Source organism: Chaetomium fimeti (assembly GCF_033439085.1).
Source record: "Chaetomium fimeti strain CBS 168.71 chromosome Unknown B0H64scaffold_14, whole genome shotgun sequence".
NCBI lineage: Eukaryota > Fungi > Ascomycota > Sordariomycetes > Sordariales > Chaetomiaceae > Chaetomium > Chaetomium fimeti.
The window spans coordinates 9313-33967 of record NW_026944342.1 but is presented as its reverse complement, the minus strand read 5'-3'; the positions used below and the strand labels follow the sequence as shown (position 1 = coordinate 33967).

General features: G+C 54.7%; 4 protein-coding genes across 4 annotated transcripts; 1 reads left to right on the top strand and 3 right to left on the bottom strand.

The window, feature by feature from the left end:
* Positions 1-368: 368 nt before the first annotated feature.
* Positions 369-1475, bottom strand: B0H64DRAFT_421083 (putative aldehyde reductase 2; the record flags this gene model as incomplete). Its single annotated transcript, XM_062805509.1, has 2 exons — positions 369-685; positions 746-1475. The coding sequence occupies 2 exons, from the start codon at positions 1473-1475 to the stop codon at positions 369-371; spliced, it is 1047 nt and encodes a 348-aa protein (XP_062653732.1).
* A 458-nt stretch (positions 1476-1933) lies between these two features.
* Positions 1934-3230, top strand: B0H64DRAFT_60783 (uncharacterized protein). Its single transcript, XM_062808499.1, has 4 exons — positions 1934-2409; positions 2514-2824; positions 2903-3043; positions 3099-3230. Exons 1-4 carry the CDS (start codon positions 2118-2120, stop codon positions 3162-3164), a joined length of 810 nt encoding a protein of 269 aa, XP_062653731.1. The 5' UTR covers positions 1934-2117; the 3' UTR covers positions 3165-3230.
* A 56-nt stretch (positions 3231-3286) lies between these two features.
* Positions 3287-4994, bottom strand: B0H64DRAFT_332515 (TAP-like protein-domain-containing protein; the record flags this gene model as incomplete). The annotated part of the gene is made up of 4 exons (XM_062801053.1): positions 3287-4097; positions 4155-4269; positions 4328-4617; positions 4684-4994. 4 exons carry the CDS (start codon positions 4992-4994, stop codon positions 3287-3289), a joined length of 1527 nt encoding a protein of 508 aa, XP_062653730.1.
* Positions 4995-5550: 556 nt separating this feature from the next.
* On the bottom strand, positions 5551-16166 carry B0H64DRAFT_350596 (uncharacterized protein). Its single transcript, XM_062801442.1, has 10 exons — positions 15820-16166; positions 13898-15729; positions 12610-13814; positions 12443-12542; positions 12187-12370; positions 8641-12124; positions 7536-8556; positions 7347-7473; positions 6638-7280; positions 5551-6544 (listed from the first exon to the last, which is right to left on the bottom strand). Exons 1-10 carry the CDS (start codon positions 16155-16157, stop codon positions 5696-5698), a joined length of 9783 nt encoding a protein of 3260 aa, XP_062653729.1. The 5' UTR covers positions 16158-16166; the 3' UTR covers positions 5551-5695.
* Positions 16167-24655: the final 8489 nt, after the last annotated feature.

The following is a 24655-nucleotide window of genomic DNA, read 5'->3' as shown; positions in this document are numbered from 1 at the left end:
TTCACGGGCGGACTGGAGGTGCACGCCGAAATTACGGCACGTTATATTGGCGCTGAATTGTTCTTTGCTCCGGGGGCCGGACGCGGAGGCTCAAGCGAAGCTGGTGCTCGACAAATACGCGAGTGGTCTTCGACCTAGAGATTTTCCACTGGCTTGGTCGCTGCGTTGAGATTCAGTGGCAACTCAAGAAAAGGCTGGAGTACCGAAATGCCGGCTCTCATGGCTGTTGCGTCATGTAATACGCCTACACTGATCCTTTGCGCTACGATAGGGTTTGGAAGCGCCCACTGTTCAGATTCCCGACGTTGGATAACTAGCTACTAGAAGGAACGGAGACTGAAAGTGTGCTACTAAGGGTTATCTCCATCTCAGTCCTCGAGATATGGATTTGAAATGTTCCAAAAGATACTATCCTCCAAAGAAGTCCATCCGTTCTTGTGTGGTTCGTCGGTCCACTTCCTTAGAAGCGCCACGGCTTCCGTTTGATCGACTGATACCTTTAGATGATGCGGATCAGGGTAGTCGTCGACGAACTTCTTCAGCGGACGGAGTCTGCGTAGTACAGAGAGTACTTCATTCCAATGAGTACTATGACCCCAAGATTGGAGTCGTGCGCCCTTGACCTCGGGATCAAGAACTGCCGCCACATGGACTAATGCCACGTCTTTCACATCCCCATAAAAGGCTATTATCGAAAGGGTCAGATCACGGCTCAGCCAAGCCCCGCGGGAGGAGCAGTTCTTACAGGCTTGAAATGGGTCCATCGCCGTTTTGTTGCCCCTATAGGCGTGGACCACCCAGTTGGCTGGCCCCTCAATGTGCTTCTTGTTGAGGGGCTCACCAGTCAACCCTGCAGGAGAGACGACATTGACATTGAAGTGAAGGTCATTGTTCTCGACAAATTTCCAAACTTCCTTCTCGGCGGCTAGCTTGCTGGCAGGGTAGTTGGCCATGGCGTGAGATATGCCATATGGCGGTGGCGCCCAGGCAGCCTCAAGGACCGCATCATTCCAGGAGTCTCGTCCGATGGTGCCATTATCAATGCCAGGAGCAAGCGGCGAGGTTGAAACGGCGCTGCTGGTAAACACGGCCACTTTGACCGAGGACTCTCGGATAGCCGCATTCATGATCGACCGCACGCCAGCGACCATGGGGGTGATGACGTCGTTGGGGTCGGGGACGATGTTCGTAACGTAGGCGGTGTGAACAATGGCGGCAACGCCTTTGATGGCCTCGTCGTAAGCGCCATCAGCGCCAAGGTGAGGGACAGAGACGAGCTCGATGGCACCGATGTCGGCATATGGCTTGAAGCGACCTTCCAAGAGCCACGAAGATTGAGTTGGATCCCGAACAGTACCTCGGACCTTGAAACCCCTTTTCAGGAATTGAAGACAAACATGGGATGCGAGGAAGCCGCTGGCACCGGTCACCAGGACCCAGGAGCGAGCAGGAATGGACGTTGTCAAAGAGGACATGGTGCTGGAAGAGCTGAAAGTAATGCTTTGGTGGGTTCGAGAAATGTGAAGAGCTGAGGATAGCAAGGAGGGAAATTAATGTTGGTTCAGAGCCTCGACTCAGGCCTTTATATGTTTTCTGGTGACTCTTTAAACATCCGCGATCTGCTTGTACCCCCAACTTTGCTCGTACCCTGTTTCAAGCAATACCAGCAGTTCATGATGTGTTGACATCGCCGAAACATAGCTACATCCAAACCGGGTAATCCTTAGTCTTGGTACGGACCGGTGTCTGACAAATTTTGACCGAATCTCACCTCATGTTTAAAGAGTGGTTCAGCACGGCCCAGGCTTCATTCACATCACCAAGCAAAGATCTTGTCGAGCAATAGCCCGATCGGGTAATCCTAAATCTTGGCATGGACTGCCGCCTGACAAACTTTGCCGAGTTTTCCCTCCTAAGCCGGAGAGCCGTTCCTCCAGGCTTGACATCGCCAAGATCGTGCACCTTCATCCTTGATCTTGGCACGGTCCCGCGTGTGACAAATGTGCTGAGGGTGTTCGAGGATTTCTTTGACCTTCAAACTTTGTCTGCAACATCAGAGACGCACCTCGCTAACGCCAAGTGCTGTCCGGATCTCTCTCCCCTGTCAAGCTTCCAGTATGGCCCGCCAGTTCCGATTTGTTGCTGTCTCGAATCCGGCGGAACCCCCTTCATCCAAATCCAAGAAATTGGCCTATTCACACGCCTTTCGCCAGGCGCACGCCCAGAGGAGACGCGAAGAAACAGAAAAGTACAGAAAGGAGAGAGCGAGTGTCCCGGTTAACCGAGTCTTTGCTGCATCCGGGGAAGCCATCTCGGCCCCCCTGAGCAAAGTACTCAACAGTAATAAAGACCCGTTCTCATCTTTGGCAAGACCGCTCTCATCGACGGAATATTTCCTCCTCAATCACTGTATGTCCATCATAATTATATTTCCCTTACCGGAGCAAGGGAGGCAGACCCATGCCAAGGTTCACAACCCTCCAACCCGTTTGCTAATCTTGCTCTGGTTCCAGATGTTCACGTCATCGTACCATTCACTGTTGGCCACTGCGGCTTATTCGACCGTCCAGGAGACCACAAGACTGAGCTCCTTCGAGAATGGGTTGGTCTCGCTATCACAGATGACACGCTCATGGTCGCCGTTATTCTCCTCAGTACATGCCGCTACATTCTGCAGGTCCAGCCAAGCAACCTCATCATTATACGCTTGGCTCTGGAGTATAAGCAGATATGCCTTCGGACACTGCTTCAAGAAATGAGCAACACTTCAACTCCCGTCAATACTTTGACGGTTGCTAAAGCAATTGCCCTTGCGCTGGACGAGGTAACCTCTTTCCTGAGCTCATGGCACGACTGGCCTGTGGTTTCCGCTGAAAGTGACGACTGATAATTCCTCATCCAGGTGACGGCAGGTGAGCATGCCATTGCCCAGAAGCATCTCAAAGGCGTACTTGCTATGGTTAATTCCAGGGGTGGCGCAGGGGAGCTTGGCTTAACGGGTCTTTTAGAACGGATGTACCAAAGGTTTATGGAAACATTGGAGGTGAAGGACCCAGAAATAGACTCCGTAGGTTTCAAGACACTAACACAAGGGTAAGATGCTACAAAACGGAGCTCTCAACCTTACAACTATATTCTTCCCATCTACATTAACCCCCACCTAGGTAGATTAACCATATCGTACACATCTAACAAGGCCAGGTTACCAGCGTGCTTTTGGCTCAAGTCCATTAAAGCCCTCTAGGGTGTACCATAGAAGCCCCTGGAGGGCCCCCCGACCCCCGGCCTAGATCTCCTCATCGTTTGCGAAAAGTGGGTGGTTCGGCGCGCAAACAGTGCCCTCCTCCGGCAGCGTCCCGTCGGCGAAGTACTTTGCGATGGCCTCGTTCGTGCAGTTCGAGGTCTGCGCAATCGAGGTGTGTCCGAAACCGTCCTGCTGTAGCACCACGGAGCCCTCGAAGCCCGCGCTCATGTTCCTCGCCGATGCGAGCGGTGTGACAGGGTCGTATGTGTTCCCGATGAACAGCAGCGGGGACGATGTACGGACTTGGAAGTCGCCCTCGTAGCGCTCCTTTGCCTCGAAGCCCCATTGCGCGCACGCGTAGACGTAGTAGCCGACGCCGAAACCCGGGAAGTACTTGCTGGTCTCGCGGAAGTCTTCGTCTACCTCGTCGAGGTCTGACAGATCGTCCACCCGCGGGATCTTGTCGCCACAGCGGATGCCCATGACGGCCTGACCCTGCTGCGGGACGGCGCTCGGGCTACCATCACCCGAGAAGGCTTCCACTAGCGCGACTGTGTCCCTCTTGACGACGGCCGTGAGAATGCTAGCGAGGAGCTGGTACGAGTTGGGGCGATAGAGTGTGCTGAGGGTGAAGGAATTGGCGATGGAATAGGTAATGGCGACAGGGTCGGCGTCCTCTACAGGGACGAGGAGCGGCTCCGTCTTAAGCGTCTCGAAAGTGTCGACGATGACCTTGAGCGCGGCATCAGGAGAGTCTGTGATGGTGGCGAGGGGACACTTTTTGGGATTATCAAAACACGCGTTGATAAACCCTAGGAAGGTATCGTCGGCCGTGAGGACGATGTTCGTCTCTCTGTTCTAGTTGTCAGGACACGAAGTATGATAGGGGAGTTTGGACAAAGTCTCGTACCCTACGCTGTGGTAGTATTCGTGGGCGTTCATAACGCCGTCGAGAATGACTTTGTCGATCCTGTCAGGGAACATGGCCGCAGCCGTCGCGCCGAGCGTAGTGCCACCGGAGATACCTGGTAAACCAGTCAGTTCCCCCGTCGCTCAGTTCCGCACAACCCACTTCACACTCACCCCAGTATCGCAGCATCCCATCCTCGCCGAGCGCGTCGACAATCTGGAACATATCCCTCACGGTAAAAGCCGTTCCCACGAGGTCACCTGTCTCACTGAGCCGCTCGCTGCAGTTCCCCGCGATGTAGCCGGCCTCGTCCCAGACCCTCTGGCGGACTTCGGGCGACTCGTCCGGGAGCTCATGGGCTAACGTCACGCCGATTTCTTCCGGCTCGAAGCAGGCAAAGCGGAGGGTCTGGCCGGTCCCGCGGGGATCCCAGCTCACAAGGTCGAATTGGCCACCTGTAACCCTAGTGTCCCGGTCTTCGTTAGCCGAGGAGAGGCCTCGGTCGGATGGTGAGTTCAAGTTCACTTACGGTCCCTGTATCGGCGCGTAGCTGATCATGCTGTTTAATCCGTCTTGGCCGGGGCCGCCAAAGTTGAGCATGATTGTCCCCTGAGAGGGTCCGTTCTGCGCTGGGTACCGGATTAGGGCGAGGTCCAGGGTATCCTCGCAAGAGTCGTCAGAGTAGTCGAGCGGCACGGTAAGCTTGGCGCACTCGACTGGTAGGCCCTGCGTGTCGATGTCGCACTTCCCCCATCGGATGCCCTCGTCACCTCGAGGCTTGGGGACCGCCTGGACAGCGGAGATGCCGAGGGCGAGGAGCAAGGACTTGGTGTAGGACATTGTGTTCGTGCCTCTATTAAGTGTTGTGTTGTGGTTTGTAAAGGGATGGGACCCCGATCGGATCTTTTCTGCTTCTTTCCTGGGATCTTTATATTTTGTGTTGTTGGACCTTGTCGTCGGTACCTCCGGTACGTGGTATTGCCTAATTGGGAAATACGCGACATTCCTCACGCAGCCCCGTCGGCCCGCCTCCATGGGCAGGGTTGGACAGCCTACAGAGTCGAACCTTCGCCCCATAACGTACATCCACACGACAAAATGTTGTGGGTATGACCCCGGCCGTCTGAGGGCCAGCCGCCATTGGAAGGCAGACGGCCGATCGCGATGTTTAATCGAACGGCGAATGGCAAAGGTCGGTACTCCGACAGATTACCGTTGCAGGGTCTGGTGAGGATCACAATCGCCGAGTGGGGCCGGAAGAGCCGCGCCGGGCTGAGCGGAGGGATTACCGCGATCATTACCTGATTTGGTGTATCGAGGTCTTTGGTATTTCGGCGCCGGATTGGTCATTAACGTGCGAGCAAAACCGAGAAAGAGATTTCTGCGATGACTCACGATGACGATGCATCATCTGCTAGACACACTCCGCCCCAACAAGGAGTGTACGCCCGTGATCGACTCGTCGAGGTTGTAAAAGCACCACAATTCTCGTGATTGTTATACGGACCTTTTTTAACGCACTTTACTGAGGCACTTCATCACTACTCTGATTTGTCCTCGTTTTCCGACAAGTCCGAGTCAAACCACTCGCTGTCATCATACACCACCTCCTTGCCCTCCTCATCTCCCTCAACGTCACCCACATTAGCGCCCATGTCATCAACACCATCGAAGACAGCACCCTCATCAACATAGGCATTATCATCCCCGCCCCAACCGCTTCCACCGCCTGAGCCACCAACAGTGGTCCCAGCCGACATGCCTCCAACTGCCGGCTGTACGCTCGTCCGGACGCCCTCGCCAAAGAATGGGTGACTCGCATGCAGCGTCTTTCCCTGCGTCAGGAACCCCATGGGCGTATGAACAAAGTCCTGCCCGTGGCGACGGACGGCCAGCCACTCCTGGAGGAATGTCAATGGCCGGGGCGAGAACGAGGTCATGATCGTCTGCTTCTTCTTCCTCGGAGGGGTCGCCGTTCCGCCCGCCCTACCCCCGTCCCCGTCATCGTCAGTATCATCCTCGGAAGTGAGAGTATCTTCCTCGTCCTCGCTGTCCAAGTGGGCTGGACCGAGACTCCGCTCAACTCCCAGGAATTTGCACAGCGGTTCGTGTTCATGCCACTGGAAGTATAGTCTCCCTGCCAGCAGGCCGAGCTCGGTCTTGAGCCACTGCGGTGCCTCCCAGCATTCAGGCAGCTTCGGCATGCTGAAAAACGTCAGGTTGTTAAATGCCATCATCCTTTTCGTGACGGGGGATGCATAGGTGATGAGGTGGACTTTGGAGTGTGTGGTTTTGGCGTGCATCATATGGATCACTTGCTCGGCTTCTTCGGGGATGAGGACGACGGCAGTCTCGAATAGCCCGCTCCAGAGCACCCAGCTAACGGGTCGCTTTTGCGTCGTTAGATGTCAACATGAGAAGAAGGGGGAGGGGGGGGGGGGGGGGGGGGCTTTGCGCTGGGGACATCAATTAACTAAACTTACTAGGAGATTATCCGGAGCGGAAGAGGTGTAGAGCTTCGCTGTCCGGTTGAACTCGCCCGAGACGAACAACTTGGACTGTGCTTGGCTGCCCTTGGACAACACTCTATGTTTGCGGCCCAGCGCAGTGGTCGACAGTAGCTGGAAGACATGCGAGACAGCGTGACTATCAATGGGGAGTCGTCCAGTCCGGGCAAAGACCTCAATGTCGCGGTGGAGGCCTGGAAAGCCCAGGGCGTCGTACTGCACCACCTTTTTCACCTGCCGGACCGACTCAACTTCGAAAGCGACCTCGCGCTCCTGCTCGACTTCTTGGAGCGCTGAACCATGTACGGCCCGTCCCGTATCCTGAAAGCCCTTGCGCCGGGTATTGAGCTCCTCGGCAAATGCAGCCATCTTGGGATGCGACGATTGGAAGTTGCCGTGTTTGGACCCCTTGGCCTTCGGCTCGTACATCTCCTGCAGGGTCTGCAGCTCGGTTTGCATGATGGACGACACATATTGGGCGCGGTGACCGGGGTTTGTCAGGTAGTCAGGGTTGTCAAGAGCTGCTTGGGTTCTCCGGCAGAAATCGATGCCTTGCGAGTAGTACAAGGGTTGTAGTTGTTCGATGCTATCGCAGGAATTGTCAAGCAGCCAGCGGATCCTGCAGCCAGGCAACTGTCAGTACCATATCGCGGCACAACGGTGTAACGAGAAACATTTTACTTACACATCGTGAGAGTCGATGCTCTCAGACATTGACTTTCCTCGGAGGTCGACAATGGTTTGGCGCACCTCGGGCGGGATAAAGAATGTGACCGACTGGGTCGTCCCCAACTGGCGTAGTCGCATGGCAGCTAATTTTTGTCCTTATGTCAGTCCGGTCACATGGAAGGTATCGCAAAGAGTCGGGGCACACCTTGGACGGTATGGTCTTTTGACTGGCCTTGGCCAACTGTGAGGGCACCCCGAGCATCAAGAGGGAACTTGAGATCTGTCCCTCGAGTGTGCGCTTCGTCCAGATACACGAGACACTGGGTTAAATCATCGGCGTACGGCGACGCCAACAGAGGCGTCTCGCGACCCAGCTTGTCGATGACCCACGGCTTGTTGGTCGAGTCAAAATACAGCGAAGCCTCGCACCGCTTGTCGACGTCGAGCCACGTCCTGGCGAGGGTCTTGTTGTCCATCTCAAGGATTTGCGCCCCCGCGTCGATGAGGATCCTAATGTTTTGTCCCCTGAGCATGAAGAGCAAGTCACGTTCCGTCGCTCGGCCGCCCTGGACGTTGGTGATGATCTCGCACCTCCGAGACCGGCCGTGCAGCAGGTACGTCAGGACCTCGGCATTGGTGTGCGACAGAGTTGGCAGGTCTGCCTGTTGGATGGTCAGTGGCAACATAGTGCGGTTGTCGTTGGTGCCACTAAAGCCTGTCGTGAGCGGTCGCAGTCGGGCCTTTTTCGACATTTGATCCTCGGTAGAGCCGTTTGTAGTACCGGCTGATGGTGACGCCGGCTGCGCCGAGAATAACGGGATATCCCATCCGCTGGACTGCAACTTCACTCTGAACTGCTTCGCGTGCTGGGGGAAAACAAAATTGTTCAGGAAGTAGTCGACCACGACGACCCGGTAGCGCACCGCATTCCAGATCTCGCGGATCTGCGCGTCGTCCTCGATGTTGATTGTGTTCCACGCCCGGACAGATACCGGGAAGTCCTCCGAGGACTGAACCCACTTATCGTACTCGGTAGACGGGTCGTCTGACTTGAGAACGCGGGCCAGCGCCAGCCGCAGCTGACTCTCATCGATACCGTCGTAGTAAAACACCAGGCATGTGAAGAGTATGGCCACGTCGGGGTGGCCCCATTCCGACTGCTCACTCGGCACCCCTTTTGCATGGTACGGTACGGCAACGGGATCTGAATTAGGGCGCAGACCGTACTGCACGTTCCATCGCTTTTTGAGCGTCATGACCAGGATGCGGTTGACGAGCAGTCCGCGAACGAGATAGACCGTCTGCCTCACCTGGGGTCTATCCGGACGCAGGTTCCGTATTCTGTCAAGGGTGGCTGGCTTCAGCTTACGTGTGCTCGGGGACAGAAAGTCCCGGACAGCCGCACGTTCTCGATTATCAAAAGTGCCCACAGGCAGGATTCTGCCGCGCCCTTTGGCGATGTCTGCAGCCAGCCGTTTAAGCAACTCGTTCTCAACGTCCCGGCGGGCGAAGTAGATAAGAGGAAATCCACCGCCTTGTCGTCTAACCACTTCGATAGACTGCGGGAATGAGCGTTGCAAGTCATAAAGGTGTTGGTCGACAAGGCTAAGGAGGGCTTCGACGACTTGCCACCGGTGCGGGTGGCCATCGACGGACATTTGCGAGCCGGAGGGATAGATGAGTTGCGTCCGAGCAGCCAAAGTGTAGTCGGATTCGTCCAAAATGTCACGGCAGACAGACCTCAACCAGGACTGCACCTTGATCATAGGCTTTGCTTCATCGACTTTGTTGTCGAGTATCCTCTGCTGTCCGCTCAACAAAAAGGAGAGATTGTGCTCTGGCAGGCACAACATCACGCCGGCTGCCTTCAGTGTACGCTTGTGGATTTCGTAATACAGTCGAATGCTGTCCCCTGTCGTCGGTGTCCGCCTGGAGAAGGGGATATGGCCGACGTGGCGGTTCAGAACTCTGCCAAGGCGAGACTGCAGCAACTGAGCGGTCTGCTGGAGAAGCGCTTTCGGAACGATGATGCGAACAAGCCTCTTCTTGTCGGCCATCGCAGCCGCGACCATCGGGATGATGCACGAGGTCTTGCCCTGTCCCATGTTCATCTGCAATACTGAGTTGGTGCCTGAAGTCGGCGAAATGGTAGCCAGGGCTACGTCAACTTGGCCTGGTCGGATGAGTAGGTCGGAGTCAATTTCTAGTAGCAACCAGTCGGGGTGGTCCTGGGGTTTCCAGTTGCTGTGCCCCAAGTTGCCTTCTTCGTCCTCGAAGCGCGATGTGTCGCCAGCCCGGACACAATCGTTCAGCCTCATAACCCGTTGCAGTTTGGTTACGGCTAGTCCGAAGGCAATGAGTGCATCCCGCATCCCGCTCCCGAAACAAGGGTCAGCCGTCGAACGCAGCTGCTCCAGCAAAGACACCGTTGTGATCGCGGGCCAGAGGCCCCCAAGCTGAAGCCAACGTATCCGGCGAAACGACGTGGCTGATGTCGGTCTCTCCAGTGACGCTTTCAGGGACGCAAAGGCACGGATCAACTCTGATGTGGCCACCGCGCTGTTACGGAAGCAAAGGAATGTGGCCAGCTGCTGGGGCGTCCTGAGGTTTTTGGATGCCTCAAGGCTTTGCGAAAGATCTCGGGCATAGGTTTCGCGCACCAACGACTTGCTCTTCGCCAGGTCATCGATGATTTCTTGCAGCTCGCCGGCGTGCCTGCTTGCCTCCCCAGAAGAGAGTCTCCGCTTGGCATTACTGGCAATGGTGTCTTGGCTCCGCGTGACCACGGATGACTGGCGGTCATCTTGGGGGCTGCTGGCGAAAGGGGTCCATTCGGCCGACGAGGTTTGCGTTGCGGTAATGAGAGAAGTTGAGTTGAAGGACTTCCTTAGAAGGTCATAGTCCAGTCTGGGGATCACGCCTCCTCGAAAAAGGCTAGGCGAGCCAAAGAACTCCTCAGATACAATCATCTTTGGAGGGTTATACACCAAGTCTGAACGCCGGCGGTCCAGGATCAGCTGGACTTGGTTCAAGTGAAGAGACAGGTCCCTGTTGCGATACAGGCGGAGCCATTCGGGGCGGATAACCTCGAGGGCAGCCGTGGTGTCCACTAAAAGATCGGTACGGGCCAAGTTTGACACGTCGGGCTCGCGGCACGGCCACTGCGCGAGAAGGAATTTGGCGAAGTAACGACAATCATCGTCGCTTCTCATCTCGTGCGCGTCCTTCGCTGCTTTCATCTTCCGGTGCTGTCTGGAGGCTATAAGCATCCCCAGCGCCTCCCCATCGTCTTTAGGAGCTGGGACTCTGAAGGGGTAGATCAATTTCGTGATATCGTCCACCCCGGGGTTGCTGTCCGGACGAAAGTTGAAGTAGGAAGGCCAGGGCGGAAGAGACAAAGACTGGAGATCGCTAAAGATAGCAAATGACAAAAGTCCCTTGAGGAGATTGTTATCAAAGTTTTGTCGGAACGCTAAGGTTGCGAAAAGGAACATGAGGCTGTAACTTGACTGGCTACGGCAACAGGATTCAACGAGCGAACCCCAATTTTCCCGAAGGTCGGCGCGCATTTGATCACTCAGGGACGCAGCCTTGTATTCAGCACCGTAACCCCCGATGGTGTTTCCCTGGGAAAGGATGGCGGCTATGTTGGCCGGGGTCCTAAACTTCGGTGGCCTCGTTCGCAGGAGCTGTGTAATCTCCATGAGAGTTGCGTACCGGGACTCCGAAGGTGACGACCTGTCTCGGGGCGAGTACAACCGGTCCGGGTTGTTTGATGTTAGTTTATCGTCATCTTGACCGGCTTCCTGCCTCTCATACAGTTGGCGACGCACCAACGCCCTTGCAGTGAGATGCGCTTCGCCAGCAGGAGGGAGGTCATAACAGACCCCCTGCATAGGACTATGCGTAGTGGCGAACGTCGCCAGGCCCTTCGAGACAGCCATTATTTCTTCAACTACCTGTCTATACGACGGGTGCTGCATGTGGCAGGTGGCGTCCTCATTCCAGCGGTCCGTCTTCATGAGTTTCAAGTCTGGCGGATAGTATTGGCGCACTGGCGTCAGACTGGCAATTCGAGACAGGACCTGGACCGGCGCCGGGTCGAGAAGCACAGTCCAGGGACGGGAGATTCCCGATCGAAGCCAACCGAGACTCTCCTCCGCTCCGGTTCGCCCCGTTAACGGATCGGGAAGCAAGAATGACGTGTACGCGTGCAACAGCCCTTTGGTGTAAACCAGGGTGGGTTCGGCGGCACAGTCTATCCTGCCAAGCGTGTCATTGATTGTAAACTTTCCGTACCTGCCGTCCCCTGCGATGTTGACCATGACGTGGCATCCTGATCTGGCGGTGGACACGGGACCCAGCGGAACCAACACCGTCCGGCGAAGAGGGTTGTCAATGCTGCAACAGACTAGCTTGCTTGTTAGGCCGTACCAGGTGCCGGCATCTTGGTTGGGGTCGATCTCTAGCTTTAACTGCGGCGAGTACAGACGCCGACTCTTGTTGACGAAAAACATTAACTGCAGCTGCTGGATCTGGACTTCCAGACCGGTTCCTAGGTTGGATGGCTGGGTGACAAGGAGTCGTCGTCTGTTGACCAGGCCATCTAGGATTCTTGCAGCCCGCGCGAAGAGAGGGCTGAGAGGGTCCACAGCATTCTCGTGTGTCTGCCCGTCACGTCGGAGCTTCCAGCAAACACCCGTGTGGATGCTTAGGGTCCAGGTCCGATGGCGATTGAATATGTCCCATGGACTTGCGGTGGGCGTAATGTAAACATCCCCAGTACTCAGATTGCTAGCGGCTATGTGTTAGCCAATGCCGAGAAATTCCAGGGTTGGTCGAGCGGAAATACGTACAGCCAGTGTATACACCTATCTACCAACGGGCCCGGGAGATCCCATGTGCTGCCGACGTGAAATCTGTCCCGGGAGACGAAGCGGACAGTGCAAACCCGACGCCCCCCTGATTTGGCCACAATGATGGTGTCGCGGCCTTCGTATCCGAGATGCACGGTGAACCCATGTGGTCGAAATGTGAGAGCTGATACAACGATACGTCAGTTATTCGACATCGAAACGTCTATGGTTAAGCCAGGTGGTGTAACGGCCTTACTATACGTCATTCCCGGAACTGACGACTGAAACACCCTCAGAGGTTGATTACCAAAGAGCTCCCTGATTACCAACGAGTTCTGCGAATCTTGAGGCAGTTTCTGCTCAATTTCACCTGTTAATCCCATCCGGTAACACACTAGGATAGACCGGAGCGGCAAGACTTACCCCCACAGGTTTCCCATTCACCAGGAGTGTTCCAAGGAGCAAATTCAGGTTCACCACCTGATGACTCTCGGTTTCTGTCTCGGTGATATCGCAAGACAGCCAGCCAGTGGAATCAAAGCTAATCTTTGAGTTCGCCGGTCCGATTCGATCGGCGTCAGGCCAGAATTGCTTGAGGGCATCGCGGAGGCTGTCCGGACTGTCGCATATTGAGCGGCAAACGAGCCGCTTTAGACGATGCGAAAGTTTGATCGCAGACACCATATCGTGCAACATGGTCTGCGGAAGTGAGTGAATGTTGCTCACCATGTTCTCGTGTGTGACGATGGCAGCCTCGAGGTACGTTGCCAATGATGCGGGATCGAAGGGAACAGACTGATTCAGGTGGATGACAAATGTGCGCTTGCACAGCAACGCAGCCGCGAGAGCACGCTGTTGCAACTGTTGAGCCGCTACCGTGTCTGGGGATGTTAGAATCTCCTCCCGGAGAAGCCTGAACCAGCGGACGCAAATCTCCCGGGCCTGTAGAATGGAACTGAGAGCCTTCTGGTCAATCCCAGGGCCCAACTTTGCCGCCGAAGCCAAGTCGAGAATGCGGAGCGCCAAAGTGATTATCGTTCCCATGAGATATGCCTCCCTCCAACTTGCCAGCGCGGCTAGATTCGATAGCCGGGAGTTCACTTGGCCGAGCAGCTTCTCGACAAAGTGGGCGTCGCGGAAAACCGAGTGAATCAGTCTCAGGGGTCTCAGTTCGTCGTTCTGGTTAGATGGCGGACCGCAGTGCAGCGCCAAATGATTGAGGAGCATCGCACTTGCTTCGGTCGACCAGTTCATGTTGGTCGCCCCGAGCTCCACTAGTATCGATATCCACCGTCGAGCCGTGCCCGACATTAGCGTCTTGAAGGCGAGGAACTCGTGTGAATTGAGACCGGAGGGACAGCTCATTTGGGTGGCCATGATTTCGTACGACGAGGGGCCGTCGCCTTCTGCGGAACTCCTGTAGTTCAGGAGGGTGCGCAATGGAGAGCTCTGCGGCAACTGGAGTTGGACATGGTGGGCAAACTGTGGCCTCAACCGTGCTCGCCCCGTCCAGATACCGCTTCTTGCGTCAAAGTAGGCCAACTTTAACCCATTCGGCTTGCACACTGCATCCCGACCACCTTCCCACTCGACTGGAAATCGGACGGTCGCATAATGAGTTTTCAGGACTGGAGGTATATACAGCATTAGCAACCGGTAACAAAGCCACTCGAGGCTCGAATCACGACGGTCGACAACAAGATACACTTACATGGTTTTGTCAGAGACGCTAGAGAGAAACTGGGTGGTCTTCCGTTGCCGACAAATTTGGCAATGGCAGAATACTCCCGAACGAGGCACTTGGGTGTGACTCCTTGGGGCGGAGTTGAGAAGGCCAGTCGCGACAAGAGCATCCATGTTGCATCGCGGTAGGATGCAAAGGCCGGTGGGCACCGTAGCTCAAATACGACCACCTTGGCCATGAAGTCGTCAGATGGAAGCGGGTGCTCGTGGATCTCCATGTCTAGCCTGTCCAGCCTCCGTATTGCTTGACACCGGGGACAGCAATGTGCGATATGCTGTTCTCTTTCGTACGGGTCATCCTCGTCGACAGTGAGAATGCAGGCGCTTCCGTTGACCTGCTGGGTCAAACCATCGTACTCGGCGTGCTTGCGCCGCCATTCGTGCAGCTTGGCTTGCTTTTGGTTCCTGGCGGTCTCTTCGATATCCTCTCGAAGGGCAGCCATTTCCCCCGTGGAATGAACTGCATCGTAATATCTTCGCGCGAAGCAATCCTTGGTCGGGTCATCAAAAACGGTGACCTTGGAGCCACGGCATGCTGCAATCCGTGCTTGAAGATAATCCTGCATGGTTTGCAGGCGAACCATGTCCTCGTACAAGGGAAGATGCAAAACGTCCAGGATTTCGGGCGTGAAGGCGGGGTGATATTGTTGGAGGAGAGGGAATTCCTGGCATGTCCACATGTCAAGCCTCGTCCAGAGTTCCATGACATTGAGGATCAAAAGGCTCATTTGATTGCCGTTGCCACGGTACAGCGGCAACCCTTCCTCGATGAGGCTTTGTATTTGGGAGGGTATACCGGACTCGGGGGGTCCCGAAACCGACCGAAGGGACTCCCGAACCTCGCACTCTCTCTTGGTGATCCAGAGAAGGGGCTCAGCGAACTTGTAGAAATGCTCGTTGGTTAGAGCGGAAGGGTCAAAGCTGGATGGTGGGATCCATTTTTGCTGCCGGTCCCTCATCATTCTAGTGGACGAGGCCAGGATTCGCTGCAGACACTCGCCACTGAGTCGCAAGGGGAGCACCATATCGGATTGAGATGCTCTCCTGGGCAAAGGGGGAATGTACTTGATGAAGGACTGCCGGTATGCCTCCCACGCGGATTGTACGTAGTCGACAGCGCTTTGGATGCTCGGGTCGATGATGGGGGTCAGAAGGGAGAAGAGACGGTCCACCTTTCGCACCAGGTGCTGGTCTTGCATGCTGTCTCTCTCCATGTCCAGCTTTGCCAGTCGCCGGCACAGTTTCGCCTTGAGGAAATGGACCTGCTCAACCTCGAGATACGGTAGAGCCTGCTCCAAAAACTTGGCCAAGCAAACGCAGAAGCAGAATTTATATTCGAACCGACCCAGCTCCGCCCCGAGTGCAAGCAATAAGTACCGAGAGCTGGCGACTCTAAGCGCAAGCCAACGGGGAGAGCGGCGCCACGGTCTGCGGGCATTGGACCAACAGACGTCGTCCCGTACCCGCTTCCGAAGTAGGGGGGTCGACAGCCTGCGTCCGTTCTCTTCGATGACTGCCATTAAAAGCGAACTGATGATGGCCGGGTTGCCAGTATCTCGGTCCTCATAACTTTCGACTCCGGCCTTGAAAGACTGGGCCCCGAACGTCTTGGTAGACTCCAGGGAGGCTCGCTCAAGAAAGTCGGCAAGGGCAACCTGGAAGTTTTCATCGTTGAATATCGGCAACGGGATAGCAAATGCACTGCCTGGAAAATCCCACTGTAGGGCGTTGTCTGCTGCGAGGACATCCTCGTTTCTTGGGGAAGTTTCGAAGACTTCAAAGACAACCTCTTCGGCAGACCTAGCAGGGACAAACCGTTAGTGAACTCTGAGCAGTAAAGTCGGAAAAGGTCTATCGACTCAACCAAACCTCGGAGGTGTGAGCACTTACTCGGAGAGTCGATGAATCAAAAGAGCTGCATTCTGGCTGCGGATGTCAAGAAGTATGGCGTTAAGCGCGGCCATCCTCCTGAACTCTGACAATAACCGCACCCTGTCGACTCGGTTGTCGCGGGTGATAGCGCTGGATACGACTAAGCATTGCCGTAGGCGTTCCCAGACGCTCGATGCCTCTAGTCGTATCTGGTCTCCAACAGCAGAATCGCGCATGAGGCGGACCGCTACGAGGAGCTGTTCGGTCAGCCTAGCCTCGACGTCGTAGAGGTTCGCATCTTCAGAGTGCGGAAGGCGCTGCGGTAGAGCGAGATGGTGGAAAAGTGATCTTTCCATAATTGGGACAGCCGGTTTAGCATAGTGTGTTCAGGAGGGTATTGGTAGAAACAGGAGAGTTGGGAAGGTGGGAAAGCTTGAGTAAAGAAAAGGACTGGCAAACGCGGCTATTCTCAATCCAATGAAAGCTCGACTTTTGTTTGCTTAGGGCCAGCCCACATTCGAAGCATCTCATTTGCTGTCAATTCCGGAGCCACTTTTTTGCGACTGTATATAGGTATGTATGTATATGCATGCTCTGAGGCCTACCGCCTCCTCATACGTTCCGAGAGCCGAGATTTTGCAGTTCTGTTGCCCCGAACCTAATGCCACTCCCGCGGTCCCTCTTACTCCGTGCCCGACCCCTCCACCAGTACGCGAGGGGAAGCTAGGTAGATGGTAACAACCACCTCAGGGTATCACCCTAGGCAGTTATAATGAAGAGAGTGAGCGGGACTGTAATAATCTATAAAACCTAGAAGTCCGGGTTGACGGTTATATGCTGTTCTCCGAAGATGGAAGTGATAGCGGTGAAGGGAGTGAAAACCAGCCCGACGATTGATATTAGCCGTACACTCCGGCTATTATAGAGGTTAACTCGGCTATTATAGGCGGTGTTAATGTGGAATGCCTATAGAGGTTAGTATATATAAGTAAAGATAACTAATTGGCAATATATACCAGATCTATTATGTTTTTAATCCTTGCCTAGGAACTAACGGTCCTTAACTTTGTCGAGTGAAACAGCTTACACCGGTAATGTAAATGCTGATAGATGTTCTCTTACACCTTATCGCCTCTTTTCCCGAATAGTTATTCAATAACCACTTTAGGGCTTAAGGTTAGGGTCAAAACAGTTAAAAGCTAAGTTACTTTAATTTATCTAAATAATACCTTATCTAATCTATATAGATCTGAAGTCCCTATATTCCTAGCTATTTTGGTTATTTAATTATATATTTCTAAATACTTTCCTTATTTTGTTGATTTCAGTGTGCCAAGATCCAAGGTCCACATTTTACCCAGAAAAAACCCAAACTAGCTAGCCGCCCCACAGCCCCACCCAGAAAAAACCTAAACTAGTTAGCTGCCCCACAACCCCACCCAGAAAAAACCTAAACTAGTTAGCTGTCCCGCAACATCTTGATGCACCCAATTAGACGGTATCCTCTCCCAGAAAAAACCGAGACAAGCGAACTGGCCCACAACATCTCGATGCACCCAATTAGATGGCATCCTCTCCCAGAAAAAACCGAGACGAGCGAACTGGCCCACAACATCTCGATGCACCCAATTAGATAGCATCCTCTCCCAGAAAAAACCTAAACTAGTTAGCTGCCCCACAGCCCCACCCAGAAAAAACCTAAATAAGTTAGCTATCCTATAATATCTCGATGCACCCAATTAGATGGCATTCTCTCCCAGAAAAAACCGAGACGAGCAAACCGGCCCACAACATCTCGATGCACCCAATTAGATAGCATCCTCTCCCAGAAAAAACCGAGACGAGTGAACTGGCCTACAACATCTCGATGCACCCAATTAGATAGCATCCTCTCCCAGAAAAAACCGAGACGAGCGAACTGGCCCACAACATCTCGATGCACCCAATTAGATAGTATCCCGATATCTTATGTAAGAATTTCAAGAAGCGGGGAAACCTCTTCCTCACCGATATATGCTACCCTTAATCTCTCAGGAATTAGAGAAATCACTCAAACAAACATACCTTTTTCAGATCACCAGTATCTAAGATGGGCCGACCGAGGAAATACCTGAATCCTAGCGATGCTAAACTTGCTAAACGCGAGCAAGACCGTAAAGCGGAGTTACGTCGCCCAATACGTACAGCTCCAAATCCAGGACTTCAATTCTGTTACTATCAACCTGTCCCCCCGCAAACTCAGATCAATGTGATAAACCCTCGGGTTGGACTTGCCGTTAACAACGACATTACGCTTCCTGAGCCTCCTCATGAACCGTTATCCTCTAGCCAAGCTCAACAATTTACACCATTTGGGTTTCACGCTGTAGATTATAACAGTGAGGACCTAATACCTGTAAGAAATCCAACCAGTGATTCTATAATAAACGTTGAATTAAGTTCTTCTTCCTAATACCTTTTCTATAGCTACAAGCCCCCATCCATCCGCAGTTTAGCACCGCACCGCCCGCTCCCGGACCGCCGGGTCCCGCACAGCGACAAGCCCCCATCCATCCGCAGTTTGGCACCGCACCGCCCGCTCCTGGACCGCCGGGTCCCGCACAGCGACAAGCCCCCATCCATCCGCAGTTTGGCGCCGTACCGCCCGCTCCTGGACCGCCGGGTCCCGCACAGCGACAAGCCCCCATCCATCCGCAGTTTGGCGCCGTACCGCCCGCTCCCGGACCGCCGGGTCCCGCACAGCGACAAGCCCCCATCCATCCGCAGTTTGGCGCCGCACCGCCCGCTCCCGGACCGCCGGGTCCCGCACAGCGACAAGCCCCCATCCATCCGCAGTTTGGCGCCGCACCGCCCGCTCCCGGACCGCCGGGTCCCGCACAGCGACAAGCCCCCATCCATCCGCAGTTTGGCGCCGCACCGCCCGCTCCCGGACCGCCGGGTCCCGCACAGCGACAAGCCCCCATCCATCCGCAGTTTGGCGCCGCACCGCCCGCTCCCGGACCGCCGGCTCCCGCACAGCGACAAGCCCCCATCCATCCGCAGTTTGGCACCGTACCGCCCGCTCCCGGACCGCCGGCGCCCACACCGCAACAAACACAATCAGGCCAGATGCAACCAGAAACCCACATCAACATCGGCCTTCAGGATCTATATCTCGATGATATATTTCCAATCCTTCCAGAGCAGCATACAGACCTCGAACAACTTATGCAAGAACGACAGCGAATGGACGATGAACTTGCCGAACTTGTTGAACAACAGCTTGCAATAATTTCTCCAAACGAAGGGCAACAAGAAACACAAGGTCAAAGCATACCTCAACCACCAATCTCTCGGACACCAACCTCACGCTCCCGACAGCTTCAAAAAGCAGCTCAAGGATCTCGCGATATTCGATCAATGTTTAATCGACAGCCATCACCTCGAAGCCAACAAACAGCGAGTTCCCCAATTCGCCCTCTACAACGTCCAAGCCTAGGAAGTGCAACTGGAGTCCTTGGGTTGTTACCCTCTAGCCCTATAGCCGGTATCGGCTCCCCAGCCCAGAGCTCCGCAGCTAGCTCCCGGGCCCAGAGCCCCGCAGCCGGATCCCGGGCCCAGAGCCCCGCAGCCGGATCCCGGGCCCAGAGCCCCGCAGCCGGATCCCGGGCCCAGAGCCTCGCAGCCAGATCCCGGACCCAGAGCCTTGCAGCCAGATCCCGGACCCAGAGCCCTGCAGCCAGATCCCGGATCCAGAGCCAGAGCCCCGCAGCCAGATCCCGGATCCAGAGCCAGAGCCCCGCAGCCAGATCCCGGATCCAGAGCCAGAGCCCCGCAGCCAGATCCCGGATCCAGAGCCAGAGCCCCGCAGCTGGTGTTGGTCTACCCCTTCCTACTTTTCTCATCCAACGCCTCAAACGATTTCCAGCATGTCAACTCATTAAACATCACGAGACTGATAGTCTAACTCCGGCCCATCTGGCATTGCACCACAAGGATGGAGTTTCACAAACTTGCGGGTCACTTCATACTATCGCCAACCATCTCTGGAGCCAGCCAAGCCGCTCTAATCTAGGAGACAATATCGACCCCGAGCCCCGAACTCTCCCAAACGTCCTAGACTCGGGACGTCTTGGCCTTGCAGAGTATCCACCAAACCTCGACTGTCGTACCGCATTTGAAGGGTTTGACTCCCGGGTCCCAGACACTACCCCACCTCGACTTTGCATGTCAACTCAGCACAGCCGAACAACTCAGACAACAGAGCCATTCTTTACATCTTTCGATATCGATAGTATCTGTGCCTTTAGCGACACTCTTGCTTCCTGCCGCCAGGGAATCCGATGGTTTGGCGATATGTACACCCATCTCAACATTACCGCCAACGTCCACCTTGGCCTATCGGTACCCCCAGAGGTAACCTCTACGGATACTCGATGGCGGACTGTCCCTCTCCATACGATCCCACATTACGCTTTTGGCCAAGTGTCTGGTTGGGATACGATGATCGTCCACATCTTCTTCCCTCGCCTCTATAAGGACGCCCATCGACAGAGCAAACCCCTCGAACTTACCCTACTATCTGGCGATCAGTATTCTCTCTGGGTTGATGCCGTCGTTCTCCCCGCAATTGCAGACGCTTGTAGCGTTAAAGACGAGAATGGAAACCTTGTTCCAGACGCCAACGTCCTACAACATCTCCCCCCATCACGCCAAGCAGCAGCCTACAACACATCGGCACCCACTGAGCATGCAGCTCGAACCTCGAAACAAAGTACCGAGAGCACCACCTCTCGACGCCAGATGGTCACAACCCTCATTGGAGCCTCTACCACGCAACGATTAACCGATTTCATCCGGAAACGGATAGAGGATAACCCGGAATGTCAGATCTTTCGAGACTTTGTACTCTATTTTAACTGTAAGAACACCAAGCTGCAGTTTATGGCATCCGATAACCTCGACCACTCCTCGCCACCATCTGGAGCACTCCCACGTGTCGGCCAGCAGTTCCTCGAATCCTGGGCGAAGTGCCTTGACGACGAGACATTAGACCCCACGCGCGTTTTTATCGACCTCGGAAAACAGGTGACCGCAACACCTTCAGCACTCCCCTATGATAGTGGGAGTAAGCCAGCCTCTACCTTTCTCTATCGGAAATGCTGCCTTCAAGCCGCTGTTGATGATCGAGAAGAGTGGCTTGCACAGCAAATTCCGCAAGCAGAGGACCACCAAGCCTCACCAACCCCGCCAAGCCCCAGAGCCCCGCAGCAAAACCCAGCCCCGCCAGCCCCCGACGCAACCCCGCGGCAAACCCCAGCCCCACCAGCTCCGCCAGCCCCCGAAGCGGTAACGCTAGCAGAGGGTGAAGACCAAGATGCCAACCATCAACAACAATGGGAAGAACAGGACATTGCACGAGGCCGTTCGACCTTCAATAACCCTAAACGCCGCAAGCTCCAAGACAAGCACGAGATCCGCAAACCACAGGTTACATTTTACCCATGGGCAATGACCGACGAGGTTGGCAGTATGACCATCACATCATCTCCGACAGGTGCCGACTTGGCTGGTGGCCTCGTCTACTCCCAATACTATAACCTTACGAAAGCACCTTTCGATGCCCAGAAGGTTTACGCCCTCCAGCCCCCGGTATACGAGAACCTTGCTATCGACCCTCTTTACCTCCGTCAGCTACGCCAAGCCGGCCGAGCGTCCATTACGGACCAAGCAACACTGAAAAAGGGTTATCTCTTATCGAAGCAACGTGCTGCACTCAACCTGCGAGAGTCCGTCAACCGCTCATTTGGCATCCGCGAGGAGCATCGTATCTCGCTATCCCTCTTCCGTCAAGTTCTGCAAAATTGGGATTCCATCACCCCTTCCCCGGATAACGAGGCCGAACCTTTGCCCTGGTTCTCGGTTCCGACTACCGATGTTCTTCACTTCCTTCGCGGCCAGATCAACCGACATTGCCTCCTCTTCGAGTATATACTCGGGCGTACCGGTCCAATGTTCTCGCTCGCAGAAACAGTACCAATGGTTATTGCCCTCCGGGGCCTACGCTATTGCTACAGCAGTAATGCGATCTTCAAAGAGCCGCTCCTCTTTGGTGATAAGTGGACACAGCGAGAATGGGTCCCCCCAGAAGTTCGCGAACAGGATCTCGAAGGCGAGGATATCCATCTCCCACAAGGTGGAGAAAACCGGGACGCAGACTTCCAAGAGCGGGAACGGATCGGGCTTGGTCTATCCCGCTCGATGGAGCAACATGGGTTTGGTTGGTGGAAGTCTGGCCTCTTTCAGTGGGAGTTCTGGCGGTTCCATACCCATATTACACGCAAGCTCTTGGTCGGCAATCTCCTTCTCTACGCAGAGTACCGCAAACGGTGGAAAGCTATTCGTCAAGTACGGAATACCCAGGTACAACTCTTCCAAGCACAGTCGTGGTTCCAGGACCATAACCTCCAACACCGCCCCCAAGCTCAAGCAACGTGGCTAGACTACCTTCATTGCCTTGTTCTCCGGCAGTTCGACCTCGACGTCTGGCAAGAAATGTACTCTCAGAATAAGAGGTACGAGGAACTTATCCCTACGAGGACTCGCGACTACCCTGCCAGCAACCCCCCGGCCTTCTGCTGGGATAAGATGTTCCCCCTGTTCTTTGATCGGGACATCGGTGATGAAACCCCCTGTGGACCCCACCTCGTCGTCGGTAATAAGCTGAAGATTACGGACCCTGAGGAGCTTATCCGGACCCTCTTCGAATGGCGCGATAGGGCGGTTAGGAAAGGCTGGTCCGCCCGCAACTACCGGGTCGCCACGCAGCGCAGCTTTGCGATGATCTCCCACTTCCTCAGCAACGAGGCCGCAGAAGACTGGCTCGATAGCCTTATGAAACTTGTTCGCTTGACACGGTGGATCCTCCCGTACCCCAACGAGTCATCTTTCTTTTCCTTCACCAAGACCCACGGTGCCAAAAACTTGAACCGCAGAGTGATGTGGTTTCCAAGTATACTCTACCAGTTCCCAGAGGATGGGACATGGGTTTCGGATATCCGTCTTTCACAACGTCCGGATTTGGGTAATTTCACCATCATCAGTACATCATCCAAACCGGAATATCCAATCTTCGTACAGACGACCCTTGAGAAAGCCATTGGCCGTATTAGCCAAGACTACCGGCCAAACACCAACAATCGGAGGGAGCCAAAATGGACAACGCAGCAGGTGGTTGCGTGGTGTGTTCAGATAGCAAAGGAAGGACCAGAGGTCTGGTCCGTTGGCAAGGCCACTTATAACTCGCAGGGAATACCGTTCATCCCTATGGTAGAAGGTGGAAGCGTACCAGAGCTCGTTAACTACCAGCTTATCAAGCGCGGGAAGGACTTTGATGAGCTGGATACTTGGTTTCGTGATATAGTTAGTCAAGAAGAGTCTCGAGAATAACTTTCTCACTCGAGCAGCAGACTCCAACCTAGCTCTATACTCATACTAAGACCCGTAACCCCCTGAACAGATGTAAAATAGTGTATCTAGTAGAGACTTTTATTTAAGCTCAGTTGCCATTAATGAGTAACCAAAACCGAAGTTTCAAATATACGACTTGAAAGGCTCATCATAGCTTAAAGCCTCGACTCGAAAACCCCCAGGTCACCACAAAAGCCGAGCATAGCAGGGTTACCCGCAGAGTTGACTATCGCCCGAGCCCTAAGGACATAAGAACTCTCGACTCGAAAGATCCCGGTAGGGTCCTTGAACCATTGAGGTACGTCAGCTAAGGCGGGGTTACCGGCAGACTTAACTGTGACGAGAAGCAGATATTCCATGGGGTCAGGCCACCAGTCAATACAACTATAATATCGAAACTGAGACAAAGAGAAAAAGAGAGGTGGTGGGATCGCTAGCGATCGTTTCGTGGGGAAGTAGGGCGAGGCGCTATGCGCGCTAACCCCGATTGAGCCACAGTGCCATCACAGGCAACCACCTCTCGTGACAACCCCCCCCCCTCCACGAAAAAGCTCGTCCGCGAGCTTTTGCTCGGAAAAGGTCCATCACTTTTTCTTCCTGTTGGATCGCCTCAACGGCGCGCCCACCATGACTGGTTCGTTGTCATCCTCATGATCCGCCGCGAACTCGTCGCGTTCGGCCATTTCCAACCATATTTGCAATCGTGTGGGCGGGCCAGACTTGTCGGGGTTCGCGTCATGGAACTGTTTCAACGCTTCCGGCGAGTTCTTGAAGTCGGCCGCGGGATACCATTCGGGGTCGGCTGCCCAGCCCTTCCAACGGACTTGGTACTGCAATTTTCCATAGTAAACACGGCTCGCCAAGAGTTGTTCGACCTCCCATTCCATGTCTTGATTCGGACCAACCTCTTCGGCATCCGGGGACTCGGGTGCTTGGCCAGGAAGAGGGTTGTTTAGGTGTAATCGTAGTCGGTCGGGAGGGAACGTGTCGGTTCCCTTCCACGAAGCTGGGACTTCCAAACGGTACGCGTGGCCAACCTTCTCGATGATGCGGAAGTGCTGCCGCGTAACGGGGAAATCGAGCTTATCGCTGGGTCTGCTCGTCATTTCGGTGCGCTTGATGATCACGACGTGGTCGTCGACGTCGAAATCTGGTACGCGGCGATGTCGATTCGCCTGCTCTGCTTGCTTCTCCTGCGCTTTAAGGATGTTGGACCGCGCGAAGTCCCCAAATTCCTGGATCTGGCGCGCCCTCCGCTGGGCCTCTTCGCGATTGAGACGCTCTTCGTGCGGCAGATCTGTCAGTCCGGTTCGTGATTCCCAGTCGAATGGTAAGGGCATCGCGAACCCAAACATCACTTCGTGGGGCGACAATCCGGTGCTGTCGTGCGGGAGGCTCGACTGTA